The sequence below is a fragment of the Fundulus heteroclitus genome, chromosome 17 (assembly GCF_011125445.2).
Source record: "Fundulus heteroclitus isolate FHET01 chromosome 17, MU-UCD_Fhet_4.1, whole genome shotgun sequence".
Classification (NCBI taxonomy): Eukaryota; Metazoa; Chordata; class Actinopteri; order Cyprinodontiformes; family Fundulidae; genus Fundulus; species Fundulus heteroclitus.
The window spans coordinates 23,243,060-23,269,633 of record NC_046377.1 but is presented as its reverse complement, the minus strand read 5'-3'; the positions used below and the strand labels follow the sequence as shown (position 1 = coordinate 23,269,633).

The 26,574-nt window shown below is 39.7% G+C and overlaps 2 protein-coding genes across 2 annotated transcripts in view; both read right to left on the bottom strand.

The window, feature by feature from the left end:
* ptprr (protein tyrosine phosphatase receptor type R) overlaps window positions 1-9,032 on the bottom strand; it is a 61,953-nt gene extending 52,921 nt beyond the window's left edge. Inside the window, exon 1 of the mRNA XM_012868667.3 lies at window positions 8,698-9,032. Within this exon, the coding sequence (XP_012724121.3) occupies window positions 8,698-8,830 (133 nt within the window). The 5' untranslated portion in view covers window positions 8,831-9,032. The remainder of the gene's footprint in view (window positions 1-8,697) is intronic.
* A 6,158-nt stretch (window positions 9,033-15,190) lies between these two features.
* On the bottom strand, window positions 15,191-25,844 carry LOC105930425 (23 kDa integral membrane protein). Its single transcript, XM_036149147.1, has 9 exons — window positions 25,670-25,844; window positions 23,516-23,587; window positions 23,304-23,420; window positions 20,695-20,769; window positions 20,015-20,110; window positions 17,753-17,869; window positions 17,644-17,676; window positions 17,467-17,550; window positions 15,191-16,006 (listed from the first exon to the last, which is right to left on the bottom strand). Exons 1-9 carry the CDS (start codon window positions 25,727-25,729, stop codon window positions 15,863-15,865), a joined length of 798 nt encoding a protein of 265 aa, XP_036005040.1. The 5' UTR covers window positions 25,730-25,844; the 3' UTR covers window positions 15,191-15,862.
* Window positions 25,845-26,574: the final 730 nt, after the last annotated feature.

The following is a 26,574-nucleotide window of genomic DNA, read 5'->3' as shown; positions in this document are numbered from 1 at the left end:
ATTACATGTTTCATGAATTGGTGCTATATAAATAAAATTGAATTGAAATGAATTAATTCATTTTAATTGTATTTATATAACGGCAATTCCCAAATCTCAAGGTTCTCTCCAAAGTCAGACTCCATCAGATCCTCCAGGTTGGTCAGAAAGTTTCCTCTCTAAGGAAACCCAGCAGGTTGCATCAAGTCTCTCCAAGCAGCATTCACTCCTCCTGAAAGAGCGTAGAGCCACAGTGGACAGTCGTCTGCATTGTTGATGGCTTTGCAGCAATTCCTCATACTGAGCATGCATGAAGCGACAGTGGAGAGGAAAACTCCCCTTTAACAGGGAGGAGAACCTCCAGCAGAACCAGAACCAGGCTCAGTGTGAACGCTCATCTGCCTCCACCCACTGGGGCTTAGAGAAGACAGAGCAGAGACACAGAAAGCACAGAAGCTCACATTGACCCAGGAGTACTTTCTATGTTAGATGGTAATAGCGGATGATTTATTCTGAGACATTTAAACCCTTTTAATTAAGGAGATGACCGAGGCACAAAATCCTTCATCACAATCACAATGATCAGATCTGTCACAACAAAGAATCACAAGCCAGAGAAGCATGGATGGATGGACAGCAACACACAAAATGAAAAGGTTGAGGTGGAAATTGAATATATTTGGTTCTGAAATTACATAAATGAGTCTATAAAATCAGAAACGCTTAGCGTTATGGCATGAAAAAGTACGGTTGAATTTTGAGAGCAACATAACTCCTCTGAGAGGCTGTGAACCAGACTGCTTTCCTCGTCCCCTCCTCACTTCTTTTCTCCCTAGCAACAGCGTCCTGGTTGCTATGCAGGATGCTGAGCTGAGCTCTGATTGGACAGGGACCATCATGCCTCTGTTGAAGCCGGAGACAAATTACGAGACAAATGAAAAGCAAGGACAAACTACTTTATCTGAATCTTTTTGTTTGTACACACAGATGCTGAACAGGACCATTTTCCTTTTTTTTTTTTTTTTTTTAAACGCTTCCATAAATGTTACTTTGGCTAAAAGGGAGGCAGGACATCACCACTTTCTTTTGAGATTATAGATTTGATTTCTCTTCGTGTTGCTATAATAAATAATCAGCTTTCGAATGTCAGCACAAACCCAAAGAAGCAGCAGACTGGTTGTGTGTTTTCCGTTTGAAAGTACAGCTCGGAGTGTTTTGTGTAGAAAATGCTGGAAGCTCAGTCTGCTCCTCTCATGTAATCAGCATCACAGCTGCTCCCTCACAGCTGAGTCATCAATCACAAGAACCATAATTTGGCTCCCAGTTTCTCAGTCAGCGCAACCTGCTGACCACGACAGACTAATCAAATGTTCTAAATCCAATCAGCTAAATCGTTCCAGAAGCACCCCCCCCCCCTCCCATGACAAAGACAACAAATAAGAGATAAACACCCAGAACTAAAGGTACTGTGCGCACGATTAGAAACGTGATTGGTTTTCAGTTTTTGTTATCAAATCTACATGTTTTAATTGTGATCTACACTCACAGGCCACTTTATTAGGTACACCTGTCTGACTTGGTTAATGCAGGTTTCTAATCAGGCAATCACATGGCAGGAACTCAATGCATTTATGCATGTAGACGTGGTCAGAAAGTGGAAGAAAGGCGAGTTTAAGTGACTTTTAACGTGCCATGGTTGTTTTTGCCAGATGGGGCTGGTCTGAGTATTTCAGAAACTGCTGATCTACTGGGATTTTCACCCACAACCATCTCTAGGGTTTACAGAGAATGGTCCGAAAAAGAGAGAATATCAAGAAAGCGGCAGTTCTGTGGCCAGAGGTCAAAGAAGAACAGCCAACAGTTCCATGTTATTCAGCCGGCTGTGGATGCAGTTGTGGAATTGAATAAATTAGCTTACCAGATTAAATCTGAGTTTTTAGTTTTGGGATTGTGTGAGATAAATTTCTAAATAAATACGTATAGTCCAGCTCGACATATGTTTGTTTTTCCCCCTCTTTACGACGCATTTTCTTATATTCTGGAGCAATTAACAGTCTGAAAAATGCTGTTTCTACTGAGGCAAATTTATTTGTATAGCACATTTCCGTACCAGGATAATGCAAAGTGCTTTACATGATTAAAATATAGGAAAATAAAACAGAATAAAAGCAAGTAGGAATAAAATGCAGAAACAAAATGGAACATGGGAAAATAGAAATTAAAAGTAAACAAGTAAAAACAGTTTAACTAGAACAGTTGAAGGCAATCCTGAATAAATGTGTTTTTAATCTTGATTTAAAGGAACTCAGGCTTTCAGCACTTTTCCAGTTTTCTGGGAGTTTATTCCAGATCAGTGGAGCATAGGAACTAAATGCTGCTTCTCCATGTCTGGTTCTGGTTCTGGTTCTGCAGAGCAGGCTGGAGCCAGAAGACCTGAGTGGTCTGGAGGGTTGATGCCCTGATAATAAGTCTGTGATGGATTTAGGTGCTAATTCAGGGATTTATAGACTAACAGAAGGATTTTAAAGTCTATTCTCTGAGATCCAGGGTAGAGAGCAGTGTGCCAGGACTTCTCCACACAAGCAGAGTCAGTTTTCCTGCGTACAGGACAATGGAGACCCGGATGTTTGTGAATCTTTCCCTCGGAAGCCGTCGTGTCAGACACTGACAGCCGAAATGCAACTAAACTGGCTGAACAGGAGGAAGTAGTGTTCATCCACTGATCTCTATTACACACACTGCAAAAACAGATCTAAAAATAAGTAAAATGTTCTTAAAGTTAGTGTATTTATCCTTAATTTGGGCAGGTAAATAAATTTATCTGCCAATGGAATTAGTATTCTGACCCCTAAAATAAGATCATTAGACATCCTTCACTTGAAATAAGATGATGGAGATTAATTGTTCGTATTTTAAGTGCAAAAATCTTATTCCATTGGCAAATCATCTTATTTACCTGCTCAAATCAAGGACAAATACACTAATTTTAAAAACATTTTGCTTATTTCTAGTTCCGTTTTTGCAGTGCACTCGAGTGCTAATCGCCCGCTGTTAGAACGAGTCGCTTTGAAGCCACCAGCCGCCATATTGGTACTCCCTATTTCCCCTCAGTAACTAGGGAATATGTGCGCTACAGCATCGAATAACGAGGATTTTCTCATGTTCAGGGGGGCTTAAGACTTTTAAAATGTCAAATGCCATATACTTTTATGTTATGTTCTAAAACTATCAAGTACTGAGAAAGTCATGTGCTGAAATACTTTGCATTATATATATATATATATATATATATACATATACACATACTTATATACACATATATATGAATAACGTAAAATATTTCAGCACCTAATTTCCTAGTAGTTGATAGTGTTAGTACATCCACTGACTGTAGAATTACCTGTGAAACGTTTTCACTCAGCCAGAAAACTGCATGTTGTTGCAACCAAATCCTGTGAGATTCTGTGAGAGTAGGGAGTAGCAAGATGGCGGCCAGTGACTTCAGTTTTTCAGCAAAATCAGCACTCCAGTGTATTATATAGCTCAGTGGAAAATACGTTTCTGGGAAAGAACTCAAGAACTCACAATGTTTCCGTTGTTCTTCATTAAACTTGCGTCAACTTTGAGGTTGGTAGAGTATCAAAGATGCCCAAACTGTTGTTTTTTTTGTTTTTTTTCTTAATCGTGTACACCGCTCAGACGACAAACTACTATTTCAACACTGACCTATGTAAAACAACCTTTTTTTTGTTATGATTTTTATAAACTTTTATGACAATTACACTTAAAGCGTTAATTTAAAGAAAAATGAAAAGACTTTTCCTGCCAGGCAAAAATCCCCTAAATAGGCGAGAAATTAAGGCAGTAAAGTATTTGAAAAGCTACAATTCTGAAGTCATTTGTGTCTGTGAATTATAATATACGGTATTGTTTTTTTTATTATTTCTATGATACTTAGGAAATGATTTACCTTTTTTTAAGTAAATCAATATCAGTGAACTGATTTGTAATCATCCTAATCATTCAAAATGTTGCGTTTCCTATGATATAATGGGTTGAATTAAATTCTCTTAACAATAACGCTGTATACCACCACCAAAGGAATAGCTTGGATGCTATATTTAATAGGATGTTACATTCTGCATGCTAATAATGGGCAGAAAACCCTTGACGCTGAGCTGAGTGAACGCTGGCACGACTTGCTGCCGCTGCTCGCCGGAATTTTTGTATTTGCTGCTCCCTGCCTTTGCTCACCGGTAACTTTTTAACCGGTAACTTTTTAACAGACAGTGCAATTGTTTTTAACGGACAGTGCAATTGTTTTTTTACTGAGAACACGGCCACGATTCATCGGCACTACAGGTTGTGTGCGTCCCAACTAGGCTACTATCGGTAGCTCACCTGTCCTGCCCCGTTTTCAGCCTCACCTGACGTTTTTTAATAATGTGGACCGACAGGACATACATCCTGCTTGTCTGCATCTGGATATTTCTACTGCCCGCTCACCTGCAAGTGGCGGGTTTGCTGCAGTATTCAGCCGCTGACCTGCTCCGGCTCCGCTGTCACTCGCCCGGACCTGCGCCCGAGGCACTCCACCTTCACCCGGACATCACCTTCCAGCCACGCCGGAGATACATCCACCGAGGATCTCGCCGGATTTCCCACCACAACGGTTCAACAGCAATAAAATCCATCTGGTCCAGCTCCCGACGGGGGATTCGTCGCCCTCCATGCTCCACCAGCCGGGCTGTCGACCACAGCGTGTTAGCCCGCCTAGCTCGGTCGGCTAGCACCACCACCAGCTGCAACAACACTGCACTCAACTTTGCTCTGCTTAACATCCGCTCACTGACAAGCAAGGGACATCTCATTCAGGACCTCATCACTGACCGTAAACTGGACTTTCTCTGTTTAACCGAGACCTGGCAACAGCCCCAAGAATACTCTCAGCTCAACGATTCCACTCCTAATGGGTTTGTTTACATCTCTCAACCCCGTGGTTCCGGGCGCGGAGGAGGTCTCGCGATAATTCATCGCGAGAATTGGAAAGTCTCGCCGGTATCTGCGCCAGTCTCAAGCACGTTTGAATCCACAGTCTGCAAGCTGTCTGGCCCAACTCCAACCATCATTGCTGCTGTCTACCGCCCCCCAAAACCGAATAGTGCCTTTTTAACAGAGTTTGCCGATTTTCTCACCCACCTATCCTCTCTATCACCAAACTTAATCCTACTGGGTGATTTCAATATCCACATGGACAATACCAATTTGCCTCTCACCAAAGACTTTACTTCCTGCCTAGAGAGTTTTGGATGTCAGCAATACACCACTACCCCCACACACTCCAAAGGACATATTCTGGATTTAATCTGCTGCTCTGGCGTCATCCCTCACAACATAACAGCTGATGAACTCCCCATAACTGACCATTTTCTCCTCTCATTTGAAGTGAATATTACCCTCTCTATCTCTAAAACATCCCGCCTCATATCCTTCCGGAACATAAAGAACATTGATCCCTCCACCCTTATCTCAAGTATCCACTCTTCCTGCCTCCTTGACTTCAATAATCTGCTAACCCCTGATGACCTGGTCATCCACTACAACACTGGTCTCCATAATATCCTTGACTCGCTTGCTCCACTAAAAAATAGATTTGTTTCTTTTTCCGTCTCCGCCCCCTGGTACACCCCAAATCTCCGACGCATGAAAACCAAAGGACGGCAACTCGAAAGACTTTATAGAAAAACTGGTCTCACTATACACAAAGAAATGTACAATAATCACATTATTCACTATAAGGACTCCATTGCCAGCACTAAATCACAGTATTACTCGAGCTTAATCACTACCAATCAACATAACTCTAAGTCACTTTTCTCTATACTCAATAATACTATCAAACCCAAGGACTCTTTCCCCCCGCACCTTTATACAACCTCCTTCTGCAATGACATCATGTCATACTTCACAGGAAAAATCAAGAACATTCACCAAAACCTTGGATCAACGGCTCATCTCAGCACCTCACCAGATCTTCCCTCGCCTACACAGTCGCTCTCCTCCTTCCATCTTCCCACTGTCTCGGAAATCACAGAGCTCATTCGGAAATCCAAACCATCCACCTGTCAACTGGACCCCTTCCCAACACAACTTGTCAAAACCTGCCTCCCCTCTCTGGTTCCCCTCATCTCCGCTATCATCCACACCTCCCTCACCACTGGAACTGTCCCTACACTTCTCAAAACTGCTGCCATCACTCCGATTGTAAAAAAACCTGGTGCCGACCCGATCAACTTCAACAACCTCCGTCCTATCTCCAATTTACCCTTCATTTCCAAAATTCTTGAAAAAACAGTTGCCTCCCAGCTCCATACTCACCTATCTGCCAACAGCCTGTATGAAGAATTTCAGTCTGGTTTCCGGCCACTCCATAGCACTGAAACAGCACTCATCAAAATCACCAATGACCTCCTCATGGCATCTGATTCTGGACTACTCACCATCCTCATCCTCCTCGACCTGAGTGCAGCCTTTGACACCATCTGTCACACCACTCTCCTCAGTAGGCTTTCTTCCATTGGCATCACTAACACTCCGTTGGACTGGTTTATTTCCTACTTCTCTGACCGCACTCAGTACATTCAACTGAAGACCCTCAAATCCACCCCCTCCCCCCTCACCTCAGGCGTGCCCCAGGGCTCTGTACTCGGGCCCCTCCTCTTCATCATCTACCTCCTTCCCCTTGGCAATATCTTCCGCAAATTTAACATCCAATTCCATTGCTATGCTGATGACACCCAGCTCTACCTCTCCACACAACCATCGTCCTCTCTTCCCCCCACCTCCCTCACAAATTGCATCTGTGAAATAAAAGCCTGGTTCACCAAAAACTTCCTTCAATTAAACAGTAGTAAAACTGAGGTTCTCCTCATCGGCACCAAATCAACTCTTTCCAAAACTGACAGTTTCCCACTTGTTATTGACAGTTCCTCCATCTCCCCCTCCCCCCAGGTTAAGAGTCTGGGTGTCATCCTCGATAGCACCCTATCTTTTCAATCCCATATCAATAACATTACCCGGTCTGCCTACTTTCACTTAAGAAACATCAACCGCCTCCGTCCCTCCCTTACCCCACACACTGCTGCCATACTTGTGCACAGCCTTGTCACCTCCCGACTGGATTACTGCAACTCTCTCCTCTTCAGCCTTCCTCAGAAATCACTCCATAAACTACAACTGGTCCAGAACTCAGCTGCTCGCAGCATAACAAGAACTCCCTCTATCCACCACATCACCCCGGTCCTCCAACAGCTTCACTGGCTCCCCGTGCAGTTCCGCATTCAATATAAAACTCTCATGGTGACATTCAAGGCCCTTCACCACCTAGCCCCCCCTTATCTGTCAGGCCTCCTGCACATTCCCACCCCCTCCCGTGCTCTTAGATCCTCATCTGCTTTACACCTGTCTGTCCCTTCCGCCCGTCTCACCACCATGGGGAGCAGAGCATTCAGCCGCTCTGCCCCCCGCCTCTGGAACTCTCTACCACCCCTACTTAGAAACACGGACTCACTTCAAAATTTTAAATCACAACTCAAAACTCATCTGTTTAAGACCGCCTATTCTCTTTAATTATCAATTTCCCTGTCCCAGCCTCGGTATTTATTTATTTTTTTTATTTATTTTTTAAATGTTTTTTGTTTTGATTCTGTTCCTGACATTCTGTTTTTTACCCTTCTGTACGGCGACCTTGAGTGTCTAGAAAGGCGCCTTTTAAATAAAATGTATTATTATTATTATTATTATTAATAACATGTTTGACTCCTTGGATGCATTTTACTGGATAAGTAAGTGGATGAATGCTAAAGCTCAGAAAATGTTTGTTAATTATGTCGTCATTGTAATATTCTGCAACACGATCGAAATTAAATGCTCTCCAGATTGTGTGCGAGCCACGTAGAATATTATGTTTGCATATACTTTTTATTATCTTTCAAATCTGTTGTGCCAACACTTTTGTTTTCAAATTATTTTGCTCATCTTAAAACATTCAAATACATTTTATTTATAAAAAGGCACCTGCACAATTCCTCAGACGTAACCTCATTCTTTAAAAAAAAAGCCAAAATTGTCTGTTTTTCTAATCTCAATCAATGCAACCAGTGAGATTAACGTCTGATGAATATCAATTAGGCTCCTGGTGGATGTGAGGGCTATTCTGACCTATATTCAGTTTTAAGTCGTTCTCGCAGGTCCTGCATCACTGAGCATCCCCTGAAGGCGCAGTGGGAGAACGCTTGCATCTTCTGCAGCTGACTTAAATATGTCTCCTGGCTAAAAATACTACATCCGATTCTCCTTTCTTAAAGCTCTACGTTAACTGACATGGTGACAAAGAAATTGAGTTTTAACTTAAGATCGAAAGAAATTATTGCACTGACTTAATTTGGGATATTTACAGCTTTTTGAAAAAGAATATTTTATATATGTCTTCCTTACATTCAACCATAAATATATACCATCTGTATTTGCAACATTTAAATAAATATCCATCATAAAACAAAGAGGGTATTCTGCAAATTTAAAGTAAGCTTTATAAGATATATAATTGATTTTGTATCGAATGCAGCATTTTTTGTCTATTTTCTGGAAGCAAAGGCCAATTTATTCGACAACATATTGTGTTAATGCTGCGTGCATCTGCAGCCAGCAGACGCTTACCTGGGATCAGCAGCTGTGTCCAAATTAAAGCCAAGGAGAAAAACATGCTGAGGAAGCCTCCCCCGTCTCCTGCTGCCTTCCTGCAGAAACAAACGCGCTCTTTGACGCTCCGGCTGGAGCTGCCAAGGCGCATCCAGGACGGCTTGTCTTCGCTGAAGGCAGCTGTCACAGCACCACAGCTTCAACCACCGGGGCCCCTGCCGCTGCTTCCCCGCCCTGCAGCGTCCTGCAGCGGCCTGAGCGAAGGAGGAACAGCCGGTCTGGGGTGGTGGTGGTGGCGGTGGGCTGTTTCCTTCCGAGTCTGGGAGATAATGAGGAAGGATGACGCTCTGGGGGTGGAGGTGGGAGAGAGGAGGAAGGGGAGGAGAAAAGACGAAGGTGAAGAAACAGTGGAGCACGTTATATTATTTTGCAGTAAATATGATATTGAGAGGAATTAATTGATAAATAGATCACAATTCAGTAAATTAAAGTTAAACATAAAATATCTTTTAGACATGGACACCAAATCAGAGGGTTATTCTTTATTGTTGAGATTTCTTAAAAAGACTAATTTGATAAAAAGGATTTAGTTATTTATTTATTTATTATTTTTGTTTATTATTATTATTATTTTTATTTATAGTAGTAGGGTATTAGATTAGGTCATCCCGATCCACACTCCATTTCAGTTGGTGGCGGAAATGCACCAAAAGTTGTTTGCCAACCGCCATTAAACAAAAGAAGAAGAAGAAGAAGAAGAAATATTTTTTTTATTTTTTTTTTTTTTAATTTAAGCAAATCCAAAATACAATTTTCAAAATGTTGTTCTCTAGGATCAGACATGATTTTTAACCAGTATATGAAATCGATAGTTTCATTTACATGTAACATAGACTCATGGCTACCCGTTAACCCTTCATACGCCTGATAAAATCCACTTAGTGAAATAAATGTGAAAACACCAAAACTTGCAGGCCAATATTAGCCAAATTAACAAATAAAAATTAAATTCACTAAAATAAAGAGCCCAAATGACCTAGCCTTGCCGTTTTTAGCTGTAACGGTTATTAGCTTCATGCTAAAACATGGCGGCGCTTCCTTGTTTGTGCCAACGCTACACCTCTTTAAAAATTTTATTAAATAAGCATGTTTAATTAAATAGATATTAAAGCTTTCAAATGTATCAGTTCAGTTTACTAAGAGATAATTGGGTTTTCTTTCCTTTTTTTGGTTGTCGGAATTAAGAAATAAAAATGGCTGACCTTCTGGTTTCCTGCACAGGACCACCATGGTCATTGGACCAGCTTTTGGTACCTTTGACACTGGCAATGTGGGCCAAAGACCTAATGGGAAATCAAATTGTCAGCAGAAGGAAGCATGAAGTGCTCTAAAATGTCCTGGTGGGTGACTGCGTTGACTGTGGACTTCAGAAAACCCAATGGACCAGAACCAGCAGATGGTTTCCTGAATCATCACAGACTGTGGAAACTTCACACTGACTTGGTCACTGGATTGGGGAAGAGAATTTAGTTTTGTTGTTTTTGTTTTAGCTTGTTGGTCCTGGGGTCCGTTCTTCGTACGTCGCTAACTCAGTTAGCTGGATTTCATTGTTGACGATTTGGCATGATATTGGATCGTTTGGTTCTTCGAAAGACTTCCTGCACTTGTTGTCATAGCAACATGTGCGGCAGCTTAAATCTGCTCGCTAACAGGCTTATTTCATGTAAACAGGATTAGATCGCAGCTTTATACAATACAAAAAACTGTGGATGACTTGGAAAAGGAAAATTTAAATTTTTTATGGATAAAGATTTTTTTTTTGTTAAAATTCCCTGTTTGCACGCGTCCTTTACTTCCCGTGTCTAAGGAATGACACTGAAATTTGGATCTCTTGACATAACAAGTGCCTTTTTAAAATAAAGTATAATAATTAAAGGCTACCATTTTGTAGAATATTCTTGTATTTCACTTTTACTTGTCCCCATGTTCTAGTGGGTCCCGTGGAGGCTCTGACATAAAAGAACAAAGTAAATATGAGATAATTAAAATGCAAAAATACATACTGTAGAAAGTGATAGAAACATCTACCATGGACAGTATTTACGCATTAATTTGTCTGCTGCTTTTTGCCAGCCCTCTCTCCTGGCTTTAACAGATTTTTAGGTGTTTTAATCAATGACTCAAATTCAGCATAACCTTCCATTAAAAGCTCGTGTTCTGCTTGGGAGAAAAACTGTGGGCGTTCTTTGTTCATGCTGAACAGCCAATAGCAGCGCTGCTGATCATTGTTTCTACTATCGATACATTTCCCCTTTTAAACAAACGCATGAACGCGCAGTTATCTCAGATAACTCAATCCAGCCATACTAATCAGAAACAACAGGTGTGTTGGAAGAACCCAATTAGCCGGATCATGATTAGCCGGATGAAATCATCTTGGATGTGTCATTTTATCTCGGATGTTTTAAGCAACGTACGAAGAACGGACCTCTGGTCACCAAATTGTTGTTTGCCAACCCCCAATAAACTAAAAGAAGAAGAAGACAGACTCTTCACATTGAACTTGAAGCCACATTGGCCTCTCCGCTCTCGGACTCTCGGACACTGATTTCTAAAGTAAATGCAAACTTTACTCTCCTCTGAAAGATGACTTTGGACCACTGAGTAACGGTCCAGTTCTTTTTCTCCTCAGCCCAGGTAAGATGCACCTGACTCTGGATCAGGACTGGCTTGACAGGTGAAAGGTAACATTGGTAGGCCATGTGTAGGAATTGTCTGTGAGTAGGTTCTTGATGTGCTGACGCCATGACTCCAGCTTCAGTCCACTCCACGTGAAGCTCCAACACATTCTTGGATGGATTTTGGTTGGTAATCCTCTCAAGGCTGTGGTTCTCCCTGTTGCTGGTGCACCTTTTTATAATCACACTTTGTCCTTCCACTTAACTTTCTCTGAATAAGCTTGAATATAGCACTCTGTAAACAACTGGCTTCTTTTGCAAAGACCTTTCTTGGCTTAACCTCCTTGTGGAGGATGTTAATGACAGTCTTCCCCATGATTGTGTTGCCTCCATGACCCAGACAGAGATCATGGTTCAGAAAACCTTCATAGGTGTTTAGAGTTAATTCAGCAATGAGGGCGTGACGCCAGAAGTTTCCAATATTTAACTCTTTCACACTCTTCAATGTTACCCCTATGAGCTATCAACGTTAGCAGCATCCTCAAAAAATATTGAAAAAGATTTTCTGGTTTTAAAAAAGCAAAGAAAAATAGCAATATTCTCAGTTTTGTGGGTGAGACTCAGAGGTATAATATTAATATTATTAAGAAAATGGTTTACCACCTACATCAGTCAACATTCAGATGCTGCAACTTGGAGGACATTTTCTATTAACATTTGTTCAACTTCAACAAAAAAACTTACTGGATAAACCTGTATGCTTTTACTAGATGCAGCAGAATACATACTAGTTGGATAAAAAGAAATACTCAAAGCTTAAACTTACTTCTAATAGCTGTAGCAGTTAGAGAATTAACTCAGTTGTTTACCCAATTAGCTGTATTCAACCAGAGATAATTGTCATATTTTATATTAATCTATTATTTATTAACAGAGTTATCTCATAAGGCTTCATTAATTAAATTTTGAGCATTTTGGAGTTTTATAGGTATGCCACAAATGCTGGGTGACAAGACATTCTCTCTCAGGGTCCTACAATGACCTTACATTTTTTTGCCTCCATCTAGCGGACAGAGTGGGAACCACATGTTGTTCGAACAACCGGAAGTGGGCCAATTTTCGTGGATATTTTGTGCATTTGGCTCTTTACAAAGTCAAATTCAATCAACTCATGCAGGTTTGTCAGAAAGTTTCCTCTCTAAGGAAACCCAGCAGGTTGCACATCAAGTCTCTCCAAGCAGCATTCACTCCTCCTGAAAGAGCGTAGAGCCACAGTGGACAGTCGTCTGCATTGTTGATGGCTTTGCAGCAATCCCTCATACTGAGCATGCATGAAGCGACAGTGGAGAGGAAAACTCCCCTTTAACAGGGAGGAGAACCTCCAGCAGAACCAGAACCAGGCTCAGTGTGAACGCTCATCTGCCTCCACCCACTGGGGCTTAGAGAAGACAGAGCAGAGACACAGAAAGCACAGAAGCTCACATTGACCCAGGAGTACTTTCTATGTTAGATGGTAATAGAAGATGATCTGCCATCCCTGATGATGTCACAGCTAACAGAACGCCAGTCCAGAGAAATTAGACAGAGAATTAAAAGTTTAAATAACAACAAACAATCCAAATTGGAGAACAGTAGGAGAACTCAGCAGAGTGAGAAAAATAGGCCTTGATGTCCTCATCATCATGAAACACATTTCTGAATCCAGTCTAATTGGTTCATTTCTCTCCTTTGATCGCTAGGAGCACTTTTTTTACTCCAAAAGTAAGAATATCTCAACAAGGTGGTTCAAAACAGTTTTTATCATATACAAATTTTTCTTTGTTCACTAGGAGCGCATTTTTGTTGTTTTTTTCTTTTACTATCAACCAATCACAGATTCACACCTAGCAACAAGGTCAACCACACCTCCTCACCAAGATATAATTTCTGTCATTTCCTCACTTAGAGTCTCTCTCAGTAGGTATATAAATAGCTTTAAGCTGAGATTCCTAGGTAGGAAACTTTATGATAACATGGGAGGTTTGAGGGTCTTTGTGAAAACGGCCACTGATTTATTTTCTTGAAGTTCCCAACAGCTGCTAAATTCTGAGACAATTGCTTCCTCTGTCCACTAGATGGCGCTTTAAGTTAATAAATCCCGTTGGTTTTCAGCTCTTTGACTCTCAACTAATCATGTTATAAAACCATATTACCCAACTTCAGTAACACCACCGAGTAGAGTTCAGATGCTTGTCATGTTTACCTAACAGCAAAATCTCCCAATTGGGTTAAAAACAATTACCCATATTTGGTAATCAAATCCAAATCAGGCTTCTTCCTCTTCATCTTAGAGGTTTAAAGTCACTGAACCAAGAATGTGGAAGTTCCTGATTCCCGGTTAGGAAATCCCGATATGAGCAACGCCAACATGTCTGTTTTTCCTCTAAAGACTGTAGCCTGGTACACAGAGATGGATCTCTGCCAAACACACTAGGAGCTGAACAAACTCCACCCACATGGTGCTGTGGTTTGCATAAATTTGCTGCTGACGTATGACTATTATTTGGAAAGAAAGTATGTGGTCCCCACAGGGATTCAAATTATTCAAATTAGTACAAAGACACTCAACCGAGACAAAGTCGTAGAACCAGCAGCAGTAACTCCCGGTAGTTGTTTCCTCCTTTAATCACTCTTCTACTAGCATTTCCATAAAGTCCAGGTTTGGACTTTGACTAGGCCATTACAGCACCTTGTTGCCCAAAAAAAGGCCAGGGGTGCCTGACCATGCTTAACAACAATCAACAGGTGTTTAATGTAGATGTGCAGTTTGGTTTTCTCCATTATGACCAAACCTCTCCTTTGGTACCTAAAGGACGTGTTGTGCTTCTATTAGGGCTGAACGATTTTGGAAAATAATCTAATTGCGATTTTTTTTCTTAATATTGTGATTTAATGCGATTTTTTTCCCCCAGTTTAATTTATCGTGTCTTTTTAAATATATACAAACAACAAATCAATTTGTTTCCTCGCCGTGTGGATTAGTTGCTAAAAAGACCCGCAGCATCTAAACTCAGAGCAGAAATGATTGCGTTCTGCCTACGAAATATTTCAACCAAAATTGCAATTTTTACTTTTCTCTGCATTAACCACAAGCAACAAAAATGGCCTCTAAATAAAGATGTTTGTAAACAAAAACTATTTAAAACAAGAACTTTTAATGTTTCTATTAATCAGAATATTGTTCAAGAGAACAGCTATTAATTGATTTGGACATCAATCCTTGTTGAACATAAAGTGCAACCAACAATCAAGTCTATGTATTAAACTGATTGACCTGAACTTAATGCTATGTATGATTATATAAACTCTAAAACAATAAAATTAGATTATCTCACTGCTGCAACTGTCTTCCCTTCCATGTGGAGGCAAACCCACTTTAAACATTTTACCAACACCTAATGGACGTGTCTAATTCACTAATTGTTACATAGCCAAAAATTGCAGACTCTGCGATTTGGAAATTGCGTTTTTTTAAATCGTGATTATATTGAAAATGCGATTAATTGTTCAGCCCTAGCTTCTATCAGATGCAGCGTTGCAACTTAGTGCTGGACGATATAGACAAAAAAATATCTCAATATTTTCAGACTTAATACCAATATACAATATGTGTGATCTGTTAAAAAGAGGATTTATTGTTCTCCACACATAACAGAAACTGTACCAAAGGTCACATAAGCTTTAATAAAACCTTGAGAACCCAAAGTTCTGCTCCAGTCCTCACAACGCCTGTATAACCGGCCAAAAACCCAAAGTAGGAACCCGAGGATTTTTAAAATAAATACCACAGACTGTTTTATTTTATTCTTTTTATTTCCCTTTTAAGCTCGAGTAAAAATCAGTTCCCAGGAAATGATTAACAGAACAGAAACAAACTGGCACATTCAAAGCATTTCAGTTATTTAAGTTTCTATTAAGAAAAAAAAAATCCTAATCTAACAGCTCCAGCTGTAGGTTGAAAGGGTGCAAAGGAAAGTGGCTTTTTGTTTGTCAAGTTTATAGTTAACTGATAAAAAGTGTTTAATAAGTGAGCAATAAATCAGGCAACAGCTGCTGGCCATAAACTTCACTGTGAGGAACAGTCTTCAGTGCTTTTATTTAACTTCCCCCCCAATAAGCTGAACATGAACATTATTATATTATTTATTTAAAGACCTCTTTTGTTTTATGAGTCAGAAAAAAAAAAACAGGAAGTATCGTAAACATTTCAGCTAATATTTCTTAAAAATCTCCCAGAGATTTATGCTTCCCCAAATATTCAGAATGCATCTTTAAAAAAAAACATGTGGTTTAAAGTAATATCCTCTCAGGGACGCTCCAGAGTCGCCTCTGGAAAGTTTCTCCCCCCGCGGGTTCCTCACAGGAACCAAAAGGCACTTGGGTGCGGTCCTGGAACCGGACCAGAAACACAGCAGAAAAAAGCAGAAGGTCCTGCAACACGGCGCCAGGAGAGCGCCGCCGCTCCTCTAGTAGGGGGGAGGAGGGTTGTGCAGCTCCTCGTACTTGGGGGGTCCTGGAGTGAAGATGGTGTGAATGCCCAGGATGAGGGGGGCTCTGTTGGGATGACGCAGCTGGTGGATCATGATGGAGGACAGGATCATGCCGAGGACCTGAGAGACGAGACGATGTGGATGAGAACCAGGAAATGGGCCGAGAGGCATTCAGGTTTAAAGGAAGTCAGGATAAAAACGGCCCGTCTGGCACCTCAGAGGTAATTTACTCTAAAGCGGATCATGAATGTGGCCCACAACTGGCATTCAAGAATGATTATTTTTATTTTAATGAGAATTATCACAAATTAATCTTTAAATAACCAGACTTTTTTTATTTCATAAGGACCAGATCTATTTAATGACACTTTCTCTAAAGTAGCCTTTGGTGCACAAAAATGAGCTTTTATCTTGTTGAATGAAATTAGCTAAATACAGAAAGTGTTTTCAAGGAGTGACCCAAATTAATAGACGACACGTTTTGTTCATCCAGTAAACAAAAACAATTTGCCAACTGGGCGACCCGTTTTTTAAAAGGCAAATGTGCAAAACGCTTTTTAATTCTGGACCTACAATGATTTATGCATCGCTTTCCTACAGATAATCTGACTAATTTGTTTAATTTAAATATTGCATTAATATATTTTGGGGAATGGTTAAAAAAAAATCCCAATACGATTTAATTTATGTTTATTGGCCCTCGAATACTTTTGACTGGACAATTTCAGCCCACGTGACAAAGTTTGGACCCCCTGCTTTAAAGGCTTATTTCAAACAGAGGTCAGTGCGAGTCTCTAACGGTCCCTTTAAATGATGCCCCCCCCCCCATCAGGAATGTTTTACAGCTGAAAATAATTGTAGAGTAGTAGGAGAAAGAGTAATAAACAGTGGTCACTATGTCCTCCACTAAGCCTATAGCAGCATAACTATAGAGGTAGCTCAGGTCAACATGAGCCACTCTGACTAGAAGCTTTGTCACAAAGGAAAGTTTTAAGATTAGTCTTAAAAGTAGACGGGGTGTCTGCCTCACGGACCAAAACTGGGAGTTGGTTCCACAGGAGAGGAGCCTGATGGCTAAAGGATCTGCCTCCCATTCTACTTTTAAGACTAATCTTAAAAAGTAGAATGGGTGCCTCCCATTCTACTTTTAGAGACTCTAGGAACCACCAGCAGACCTGCAGTCTGAGAGCGAAGTGCTCTTATCAGGGTGACGGTTCTGAAACCTTGAGCGTTGAAGCAGCTCCAGAGAAGCAGACGGTTTTATCTGCCAGGATGGTCCGTTTGCATTCCTGCTCTCCATTAGAGGAATTTAACCTTCAGATTATTTACATGAGGAAAGCAGCTGGAAGGTTAAAGCGCCACAAAGACACAAACTTTCTGATCTGAACAGTGGCTGCTGGGACTCTGGGATGAAATATTCCTAAAAACCATTTTATTTAAAAACATCCTGCCGTGCGCTTCCACTTTTAAAGACGACGTTTTTTTTATCCGCGTCACGTTGTGCTCAGGAACCCGCGGCTGCGCTTCGGCACCGACGTCGGAGATATCGCTCCGCTTGATAAACAAAGGGTGTAACTCACCGCCAGGGCAGCCAGGGTGAAGAAGACTCCGAGCATGACGTCAGCGAACAGCAGGACGTAACGAATGAGGATGGGGAAGCAAGGCTGCGGGGAAGGAAGGACAAACAGCGGTTACTTTATCTGCCGGCGTGATCCGAGCTCACGGTCAGGCTGATGGATCCTCAGAGCTTCACTGACCTTGCTGTAGATGTTCATGGCCTGCATGAGATACTGAAAGAGACGTAAAGGCAGAAAGGTGAGAGTCTGGACCAGAACAGGCGACTGAGGGCCGAGCTCAGTTACTCACGTTGTAGCTGATTCTCTTGCACTCGTATCCTTCCTCCTCCTCCTCCATGGAGCACAGGCACGAGGCGGGGATGTCGCCGTTCCAGTCCGTGTAGCTGAACAGGCCGCAGCAGTGCATCTGACACCACAGAAGAAGAAGAGGGAGGGTTACTGAGGGTGGGAGGTTTCCCCCCTTGTAGCTGCGTCACCACTGAGCTATATAATACACTGGAGTGCTGATTTTGCCGAAAACCTGAAGTCACTGGCCGCCATCTTGCTACTCCCTACTCTCACAGAATGTCATAGGATTTGGTTGCAACAACAAGCAGTTTTCTGGCTGAGTGAAAAAGTTTCACAGGTAATTCTACAGTCAGTGGATGTACTAACACTATCAACTACTAGGAAATTAGGTGCTGAAATATTTTAATGTTATTCATATTATATATATATATATATATATATATATATATATATATATATATATATATATATATATATATATATATATTATATATATATATATATATATTTTTTTTTTTTTTGTATATTGTTATTTATATATTTATAAATGTTATATATATGTATATTTAAATGAATAAAATGCTAAATGTTTCAGCACACTAAAACTATCAACTACTAGGAAATTAGGTGCTGAAATATTTTACATGTTATTCATTATATATATATATATATTATATATATATATATATATATATATATATATATATATATATATATATATATATATATATATATATATATATATATATATATATATATATATATATATATATATATATAAAATGCAAAATATTTCAGCACATGACTTTCTCAGTACTTGATATTTTTAGAACATAACATAAAAGTATATGGCATTTGACATTTTAAAAGTTTTAAGCCCCCCCTGAACATGAGAAAATCCTCGTTATTCGATGCTGTAGCGCACATATTCCCTAGTTACTGGGGGAAAATAGGGAGTACCAATATGGCGGCTGGTGGCTTCAAAGCGACTCGTTCTAACAGCGGTGATTAGCACTCCAGTGAATAATAGAGATCAGTGTGCGTCACAGCTCAGAACAAGCCATCATCCCTCCGCCACGACACGTTTCTGATGAGCTTAAATGTTTCCCTCTAGAGCAGCTCGACATAAAGGAAACATTTAATTCTGACAGAAATGCTAAATATTGGGACGCTTCTAAGAATCACTTCCTCTTTTTCCCCCCTCAGCGAGTAGAAACATCTGCCTGGGCGGGAACCGAGGACAGTTGTGGACCGTCCAACCAACCAGACCCGATCCAGGTGTGCAGGCTGCGGGCGTGGCATCTAAAATATGATATCCCAGCAGCCCTGCTGTGTAAATAATCCCTCTGGCTGTAGAAACTCCTCCAACAGACACGCACACACTCGTCTGAGTTTAATCATTCATTTACTGCGTCTACCTGCCCTTGTGTGCCAGGTCGGGGGGGCAGGGCCCGTCTGCGGCGCCACAAGCTGCCAAGCAGTTAGTCAATGCACAAGATTCTTATTTAAAATGAATATAAACCTTCCTCCTCAGGCATTTTTTGTTAGAAATAAGCTAAAATCAGAGAGTTTTAATTACCCTCTGCTTTCTGTGAGACTTTCTTTGGGGATAAGGTTGTTTCAGTTTTGGTTCACCAGATGTTTCGGGTCCAGATGTGTCAAACGCTTGAGGTTTGCTTTAAAGTTGGCCAAGTGGTGTTTTCTTTTTTTTTTTCTATTATACGTTTACACGCTCTAATACAAGGAACCAGAGTTCCAGCTGCTGCTTGCAGATAGAAACCTTAATTATGCAGATAATTATCTGCTGTCAGGTTTTTAATACTAAGAGAATAAATTAAACATGTCCTCTAAGAAACATTTAATGTTGCAGGAAATTTTATTTTAGAAAAGAAATGAAGGTGCAAAATGGGTTCTTCTTCTGCTTTCTTTCGTTCACCTTTTAGGCACACCTGTCTCCAACGCTGAGGCAGATCCAACAGAGAAGGCCGGCGAAAACCTGGATTTTATAAATAATTCAGGAGGCTCCCAAACAAGCAGAGGCGGCTAGAAACGTTTAACGGTTGGTTCTAAAGCTTAATGCGGGTCAGCTGTTGTGTTTTTCTTCCCTTCAGTGGAATTTTTAAGACCTTTTTTAACTTCAACTCTGCCTCAGTTCAGAGGTAGGCTGGACTAAAACCAGTTTAAACACCTTCAGGTCTTCTATCTGAACGAGGAAATGAAAGTTTTTTTTTTTTTTTTTTTTAGAGGCGGGGTATCATCTCACCTTAGTCTGCAGGGTGTCGGCCATGTTCTTCACCTGGAACGACGCGGAGTTGAGAGGCAGAAACTCCCTGAACTTTTGCTCCAGCATTCCCTCTATCTGCAAACAAGCAGCAGGGATCGATTGAGTGACAGAACCGGGCCAGAGCAGCAGAACCAGAAGCAGACAGCGACAGAAACACACCCCCTACCCCCCCAGCTAAATGATATCATAACATTAAACAAGAAAGGAAGAAAAACATTCAATCATCTGGAGAAATAATAAAAAAGGATAAATTTATTTAGATGAAGTCTGAATCAACAAGAAGAGAAAATGGTGATCTGATTAATTTCCAGCACTTTATTGAGGAAATGGAGGAAAAACCGTTGGACCAGCGCAGCAGCTGCTCTCTGCTGCTTCAGGCCATAAAACAAATTAAATATTAAACTATAACAAAGAGTAAAACAACCTAGAAACACACGGGCTGGGCCAGTGGGACGTGAAGCCGTCCATAAACCTTTTCTGATTATTAAAGGTACCAGTATTGGGTCTTATCCAGAACCAGGCCAGCAGTTTATAAGATTTAATCTAATTGACAGCTGAACTGCCCCGTTTATTGCAATAATAATAATAATAATAATAATAATGATAATACAGATACTTTCTGATGGCAGATTTCCTGTGTGGAGGGACAGGGATGTTACCTGAGGACGTGTGATGGCAGTGGGGATTCCTCCTCGGATCATCACCAAAGCTCCAATGATCATGCAGACCAAAAACTGCAGAAAACAAAAAGAAAAAAAAACTGATGGAAAAAAACAAGTCGAACCAGATTTACACAGAAATACCCTTTTTTTTTTTTTTTACAGCCCTGCTGGACAACCGCCAGCCTCACACATAGATATTTGCATCCTGGTCATTTAAAAAAACAAAAACAAAAAAAAAAAACGTTTACACAGATTTAAAAAATGACTTTCTCAGTTTCAGAGTAATCTAAATCTGGTGCTGGACTTCATGTGGATCAGAGATGCTCAAAGGAACATCTTCAGATCTCATCCACAAAGAATACACTTTTACTTTTAACGCCTACATTGTCTGCCGTCCAAAACTCCAAGGAAAGTGGGTCAAACTTAATATGCATCCCTAAATATGTTTTTTATACGGGTAAAATACATAATTTATGTGCTTCTGTTTTCCCCTGCTCTGAAAGGCCGTGGAAAACTGATTTTAAAATCAGCCTAAAGCTATTTGGAGAAAATGTGAAGAAAACTGCACTACACCTCCAGTCCACCGGGTGGCGGTAACACAAAACCAAAGGCCAAACAATCAAAGTTGACCAAGAAGCTCGTCCCTGCTTTTTGTTGACAACAAGATGGAGAACTAATCACAAAAAGTACGCTTAGATATGAATCTCGGATTAAATATGAAAAAGACAACACGATCGAAAGTCGGAACACCGCAAGAAAGCGTTCTTTAATCCATCGTCAATATTGAGCTAAACTGACAGCTTTCCTGGCCTCCATGTTGGAATCTAAACCTTTGTTGTTTTTGCTTGTTTTGGAATCCTGACTTCTCAGAGGTCTATTCTTCGTACGTTGCTTAAAAAATCCGAGATCATATGACACATCCAAGATGATTTCATCCGGCTAATCATGATCCGGCTAACTGGGTTCTTCCAACACACCTGTTGTTTATGATTAGTATGGCTGGATTGAGTTATCTGAGATAACTGCGCGTTCATGCGTTTGTTTAAAAGGGGAAATGTATCGATAGTAGAAACAATGATCAGTAGCGCTGCTATTGGCTGTTCAGCAAAGAACGCCCACAGTTTTTCTCCCAAGCAGAACAAGATCTTTGAATGGAAGGTTATGCCGAATGTGAGTCATTAATTAAAACACCTCAAAATCTGTTAAAGCCAGGAGAGAGGGCCGGCAAAAAGCAGCAGACAAATTAATGCGTAAATACTGTCCATGGTAGATGTTTCTATCACTTTCTACAGTATGAATTTTTGCATTTTAATAATTTCATGTTTACTTTGTTCTTTTATATCAGAGCCTCCACGGGACCCATTAGAACATGGGGACAAGTAAAAGTGAAATACAAGAATATTCTACAAAATGGTAGCCTTTAATTATTACACTTTATTTTAAAAAGGCACTTTTTATGGCAACAGATCCAAATTTCAGTGTCATTCCTTAGACACTGGAAGTAAAGGACATGTGCAAACTGTGAATTATAACAAAACATTCTTTATCTATAAAATATGAAGTTTTTCCTTATCCAAGTCATCCACAGTTTACACGGTAAAACTGTATTGCTCCGTGTCTAGATAATCCATCCATAGTTTTTTCTAATAAAATATACGGCTCGACAGGAAGCAAGCCTTTCAAAGTAAAACTAAACTTCACAATAAAATGGCCTGAACAAATCTTCTTACTGAATATGATAAAAATAAAAAGCAAACCATCATACAAATAATTTAAATATTTTCTATCTATGGCTCTAACATGGACATGGCTACGACAGACTTCTCATCTCCTCCGCTTATAAAGCTGCGATCCAATCCTGTTTACATGAAATAAGCCTGTTAGTGAGCAGGCTTAAGCTGGCGCACATGTTGCTATGACAACAAGTCCAGGAAGTCTTTCGAAGAACCAAACGATCCAAGATCATGCCAAATCGTCAACAATCAAATCCAGCTAACTGAGTTAGCGACGTACGAAGAACGGACCCCAGACTCTTAACTGGAACGCTGTTTATTTGAGTTTACGCCATTGTTGGCTCCTAGTTTTGAGTTCCAAGGTAAATGGATTGCAGCAAAAGTTCCTGCAAGGGAAAAGTTTTTTTCTTTCTTTCTTTCTTTCTTTTCTTTGTGCAACATGTTGGATCATGTTTGCTTGCAGCATTTAGTTCCTATGCTCCACTGATCTGGAACAAACTTCCAGAAAACTGTGAAAGTGCTGAAAGCCTGAGTTATTTTAAATTTAAGATTAAAAACATTTGTTCATGATTGCCTTCGACTGTTCTAGTTAAACTGTTTTACTGAAACAGTCCAACTGTTTTTAATGTTCTATTTTGTTTCTACATTTTATCCCTACTTGCTTTTATTGTTTTATTTTCCTATATTTTAATCATGTAAAGCACTTTGTATCGTCTCTGTACTGAAATGTGCTATATAAAATAAATTTGCCTTGGCCCCTTGCCTTGCTTCTTTTGAAATAAAGATTCCTGCATGAAGCAACATCTCTAATCATCGGTGACTCCAAACTTACGACATCCTGCTGGATCTGAAACGGCTCCTGGAAGCACTCACCACGATCAGAGACACTTTGTGCTCCCTGTAAGCTCCGTAGGCTCCCAGGAGGCCCAGCATCATGGTGACGGCCCCCATGATGTAGAGCCCGATGAGGCCAGTAGTCCGATTCTCCATCTGCAGGCACCCGGGCAGACGGCACAGTTACACATTTATATTTCTCAGACCAACTTTAATTCTTCTGTTTATCAAGTAAAAGTGTGAGATCTTACGCTTTCTTCTTCTTCGGCGCTGGTGTAGATCTGACACAACATGGTAAGGCCGATGATCAGTAACCCGATAACCTAGAGGAAAAAGAAACGTTTATTATATCCAGCATGCTGAACAGATCCATGTTCCCTTTTTTTATTCTAACAAACATTTAAACGAGGGCTTTTTGCATCGCAGATCGAGGATTAGAGCCTCTGAACCACACCTTGTGATCCGGGAAACTTTCGGTTTCATTTCCAAAACACTTTAAAAGCTTCTCAGGGTTTAATCGAAGGTCGAAATGTCATAAAGAGAATAAAAGACTAATAAACGAATAAAAACTTAAACGTATACAGCATGGAACAATGCAGAAAAAGCGTTAATGAATCTGATTATTGCTGTTTTTTTATATTTTTTAATAGAAAACATACAAAATTTAAACTGAAAACAGCCACAAACTGTTGCTTTAACAATCTGTAATCATTGTGGCTTATTCCAGCCCAGGTTTGACATATTTACGAATTAGATTCATAACTGAGGCTGATCCGAGTGGCTTTTAACTTTCACATATTAAATAAAAAAAAGGTTTCTCAGATAGTAACTTGGGTTTTAAACTATATTTGTGACAGAGTTTAGGAGCTCGTATTCAAGTCTGTCAGATAACAGGAAGAGGAACAAGGTCACTGTGGCTTTTCTGTCCTATTTTTTATTTTTTTTTTCTGGCTCAAACTGGTTCTTCCTCCCCCTGGCAACGTTTGCAGATAAATATGCAAATTATCAGTTTCAAAGCCTTTATTGTTGGAGATTAACACTTTTTATTTTTACTTTGAGTTGATTTTTTAAACAAAAAAAACAAAAAATAGCAGACATGCAGCTCACATCACTGAACAAGTCACTTAAAACTGGAAATGCCCGTTTGAAGAGTAACAAAGCAGAAGTATGAGGCGGCAGGTCAAACATATCAGGAACCGAGGAAACATCGCGCCTTCAGGTAACACGAGCGCAAAGAAAACCAACCGGGCCGGTGGCAGGAACGCCCACAGCAAACAAACCAAACAGCAAAAATGTTCCAGTCAGAACAACAAATCCTGCATTCACTGCTGCTGCTGCTTTACAACAAAAACAAAAAATAAAAACACAAGGGGAAAAAAACATGTTTACAATCTTAAGGAAAACAGTCACTATTAAATGATCATCCAGCTTTTATTCTCAATGTTATAATAAAACATTATCTGTCTTATAAAGATGTTAAGTCATTAACATCATGAGTGAAACCAAGTTTATACCCTGAGGAGAGCAGGAAACTCGACCCCCATTGGTTTTTAGAAAGACAAAATTTAAATATTTGCATTTAGTGTGAACTTTAAATAGTCTAACCAAAAAATCTTGGATATTAAGAATAGACAAACTGTGTAAAACTAATGAAAACAAGTTTGTGTCTGATCAGATATAAATAAAGCAGCTATTTCTGCTACAGTTGAGCACCTTTAGTTTTAAAAATCAAGAATATTTCTCATTTCTTTGAACACAATAAAGTGATTGTGGACTTTATGAAAACAGAAAATGGAAAAACAGACTCGTTTTTGCCATGTAAACAACCAATAAAAGAGATGTTAAAAAGAGGAACTAGGTGATTCTGCAGCGATGGGAGTCGTCCTTTTTACTCTGTGAAACTTTTCATCTATTTAACGTTTATTTAAGTCTAATTCAGCATATTTTATGGTCTTTTGAAGGGTTCATCTGTAAAACCACAACATTAAGACATGAACATCGTTTTGTTTATTTAAAAAAAAAAGGTTTATTTTTAATGCTGGACCTGATCCAAAGTGGTCAGAAATGAATCCATAGTGCAAAACAATCCGTTTGACCAGCTCAAATGTATTAAATTTCATACCAGAATCATTTTGTGCCCCACCAGAGGACTTAGAAGTGAACCTGCCAATAAAACTCATGCGTCACCACGTAGTTATGAAACTTATTTTCACATTCTTTTACACCCAAACTCTCAACATGACATTTATTTAATTATTTACTGCATGTTTAACGTTTTCAGAACCGAACATAAACCAATTCCAGCTTCAATTACATACTTTAAATTCGGAATAAAAAAAAAAAAAAAAAAAAAAGGTTCTGGATAAAGGCGGCCTTTTATAGTTTTTTTAAACACACCAACTTACCGCGAACAGCAGATTAAAGCCAATGAAGGTCCGCTTTAGGCAGCTGTTGATGTGCGCCATGTCTGCGGCTGGAAACGGAACCGAAAAAACAACTTTAGCAGCAAAGTTTGGGTCTCTGTGTTGAGCCGACAGCTGGTAACTCTGAGCGGAGAGGAGAAGCGGCCTGAACTGGGTGAGACCCGCTTATATACCAGGGGGCGGGGCTTCCAGTAACCGTCCTGGTGGTCAAATATGGTCACTTCCGGAGGTTGCGCAAAACGAAAGTTATCTTCAAATACGGGAAGACGGAGAAACCGGGAGTTATGTTGGGAAGTGACCACGTTAAATTACAGCAAATTCAGGAGCAGGAGTTTTTTTATTTTTTTGAAGGATCTGAATCTTTTCCAGACAAGTGATCTATTCTTTTTTATTATTATTATTCTGTCCAAAAAAAAGGTTATATTTATATTTATATATATATATATATATATATATATATATATATATATATATATATATATATATATATATATACCTTCAGCTTCAACATTAGAAGTCCAGTTGTTTTATTTTTAAACCTTTTTTATTATTAATAATGAGACGATACAGAGAAATCAGAACAAGAACCAACCGTTTTAGAGACAGTTTTTACCCGACAGCAATAACAAAACTAAATGCAACCAAAAATAACCATTAATTATCATGGATGATGTGTGTGAGAATGTGCTATTTTTTTATTTTTTAGTTTTTATCAGTTATTTGTTATTTATTTCTTATATTGTGTGTAAATTGAGGGACAGAGATTTATTTATTATTTTTTTATTTATTATTATTATATATATATATATTTTTTTTAAACATATGCACAGATCGATGGCACTTTTTAAATTTCGTTGTTCTTGTGACAATGACAATAAAGTTTTCAT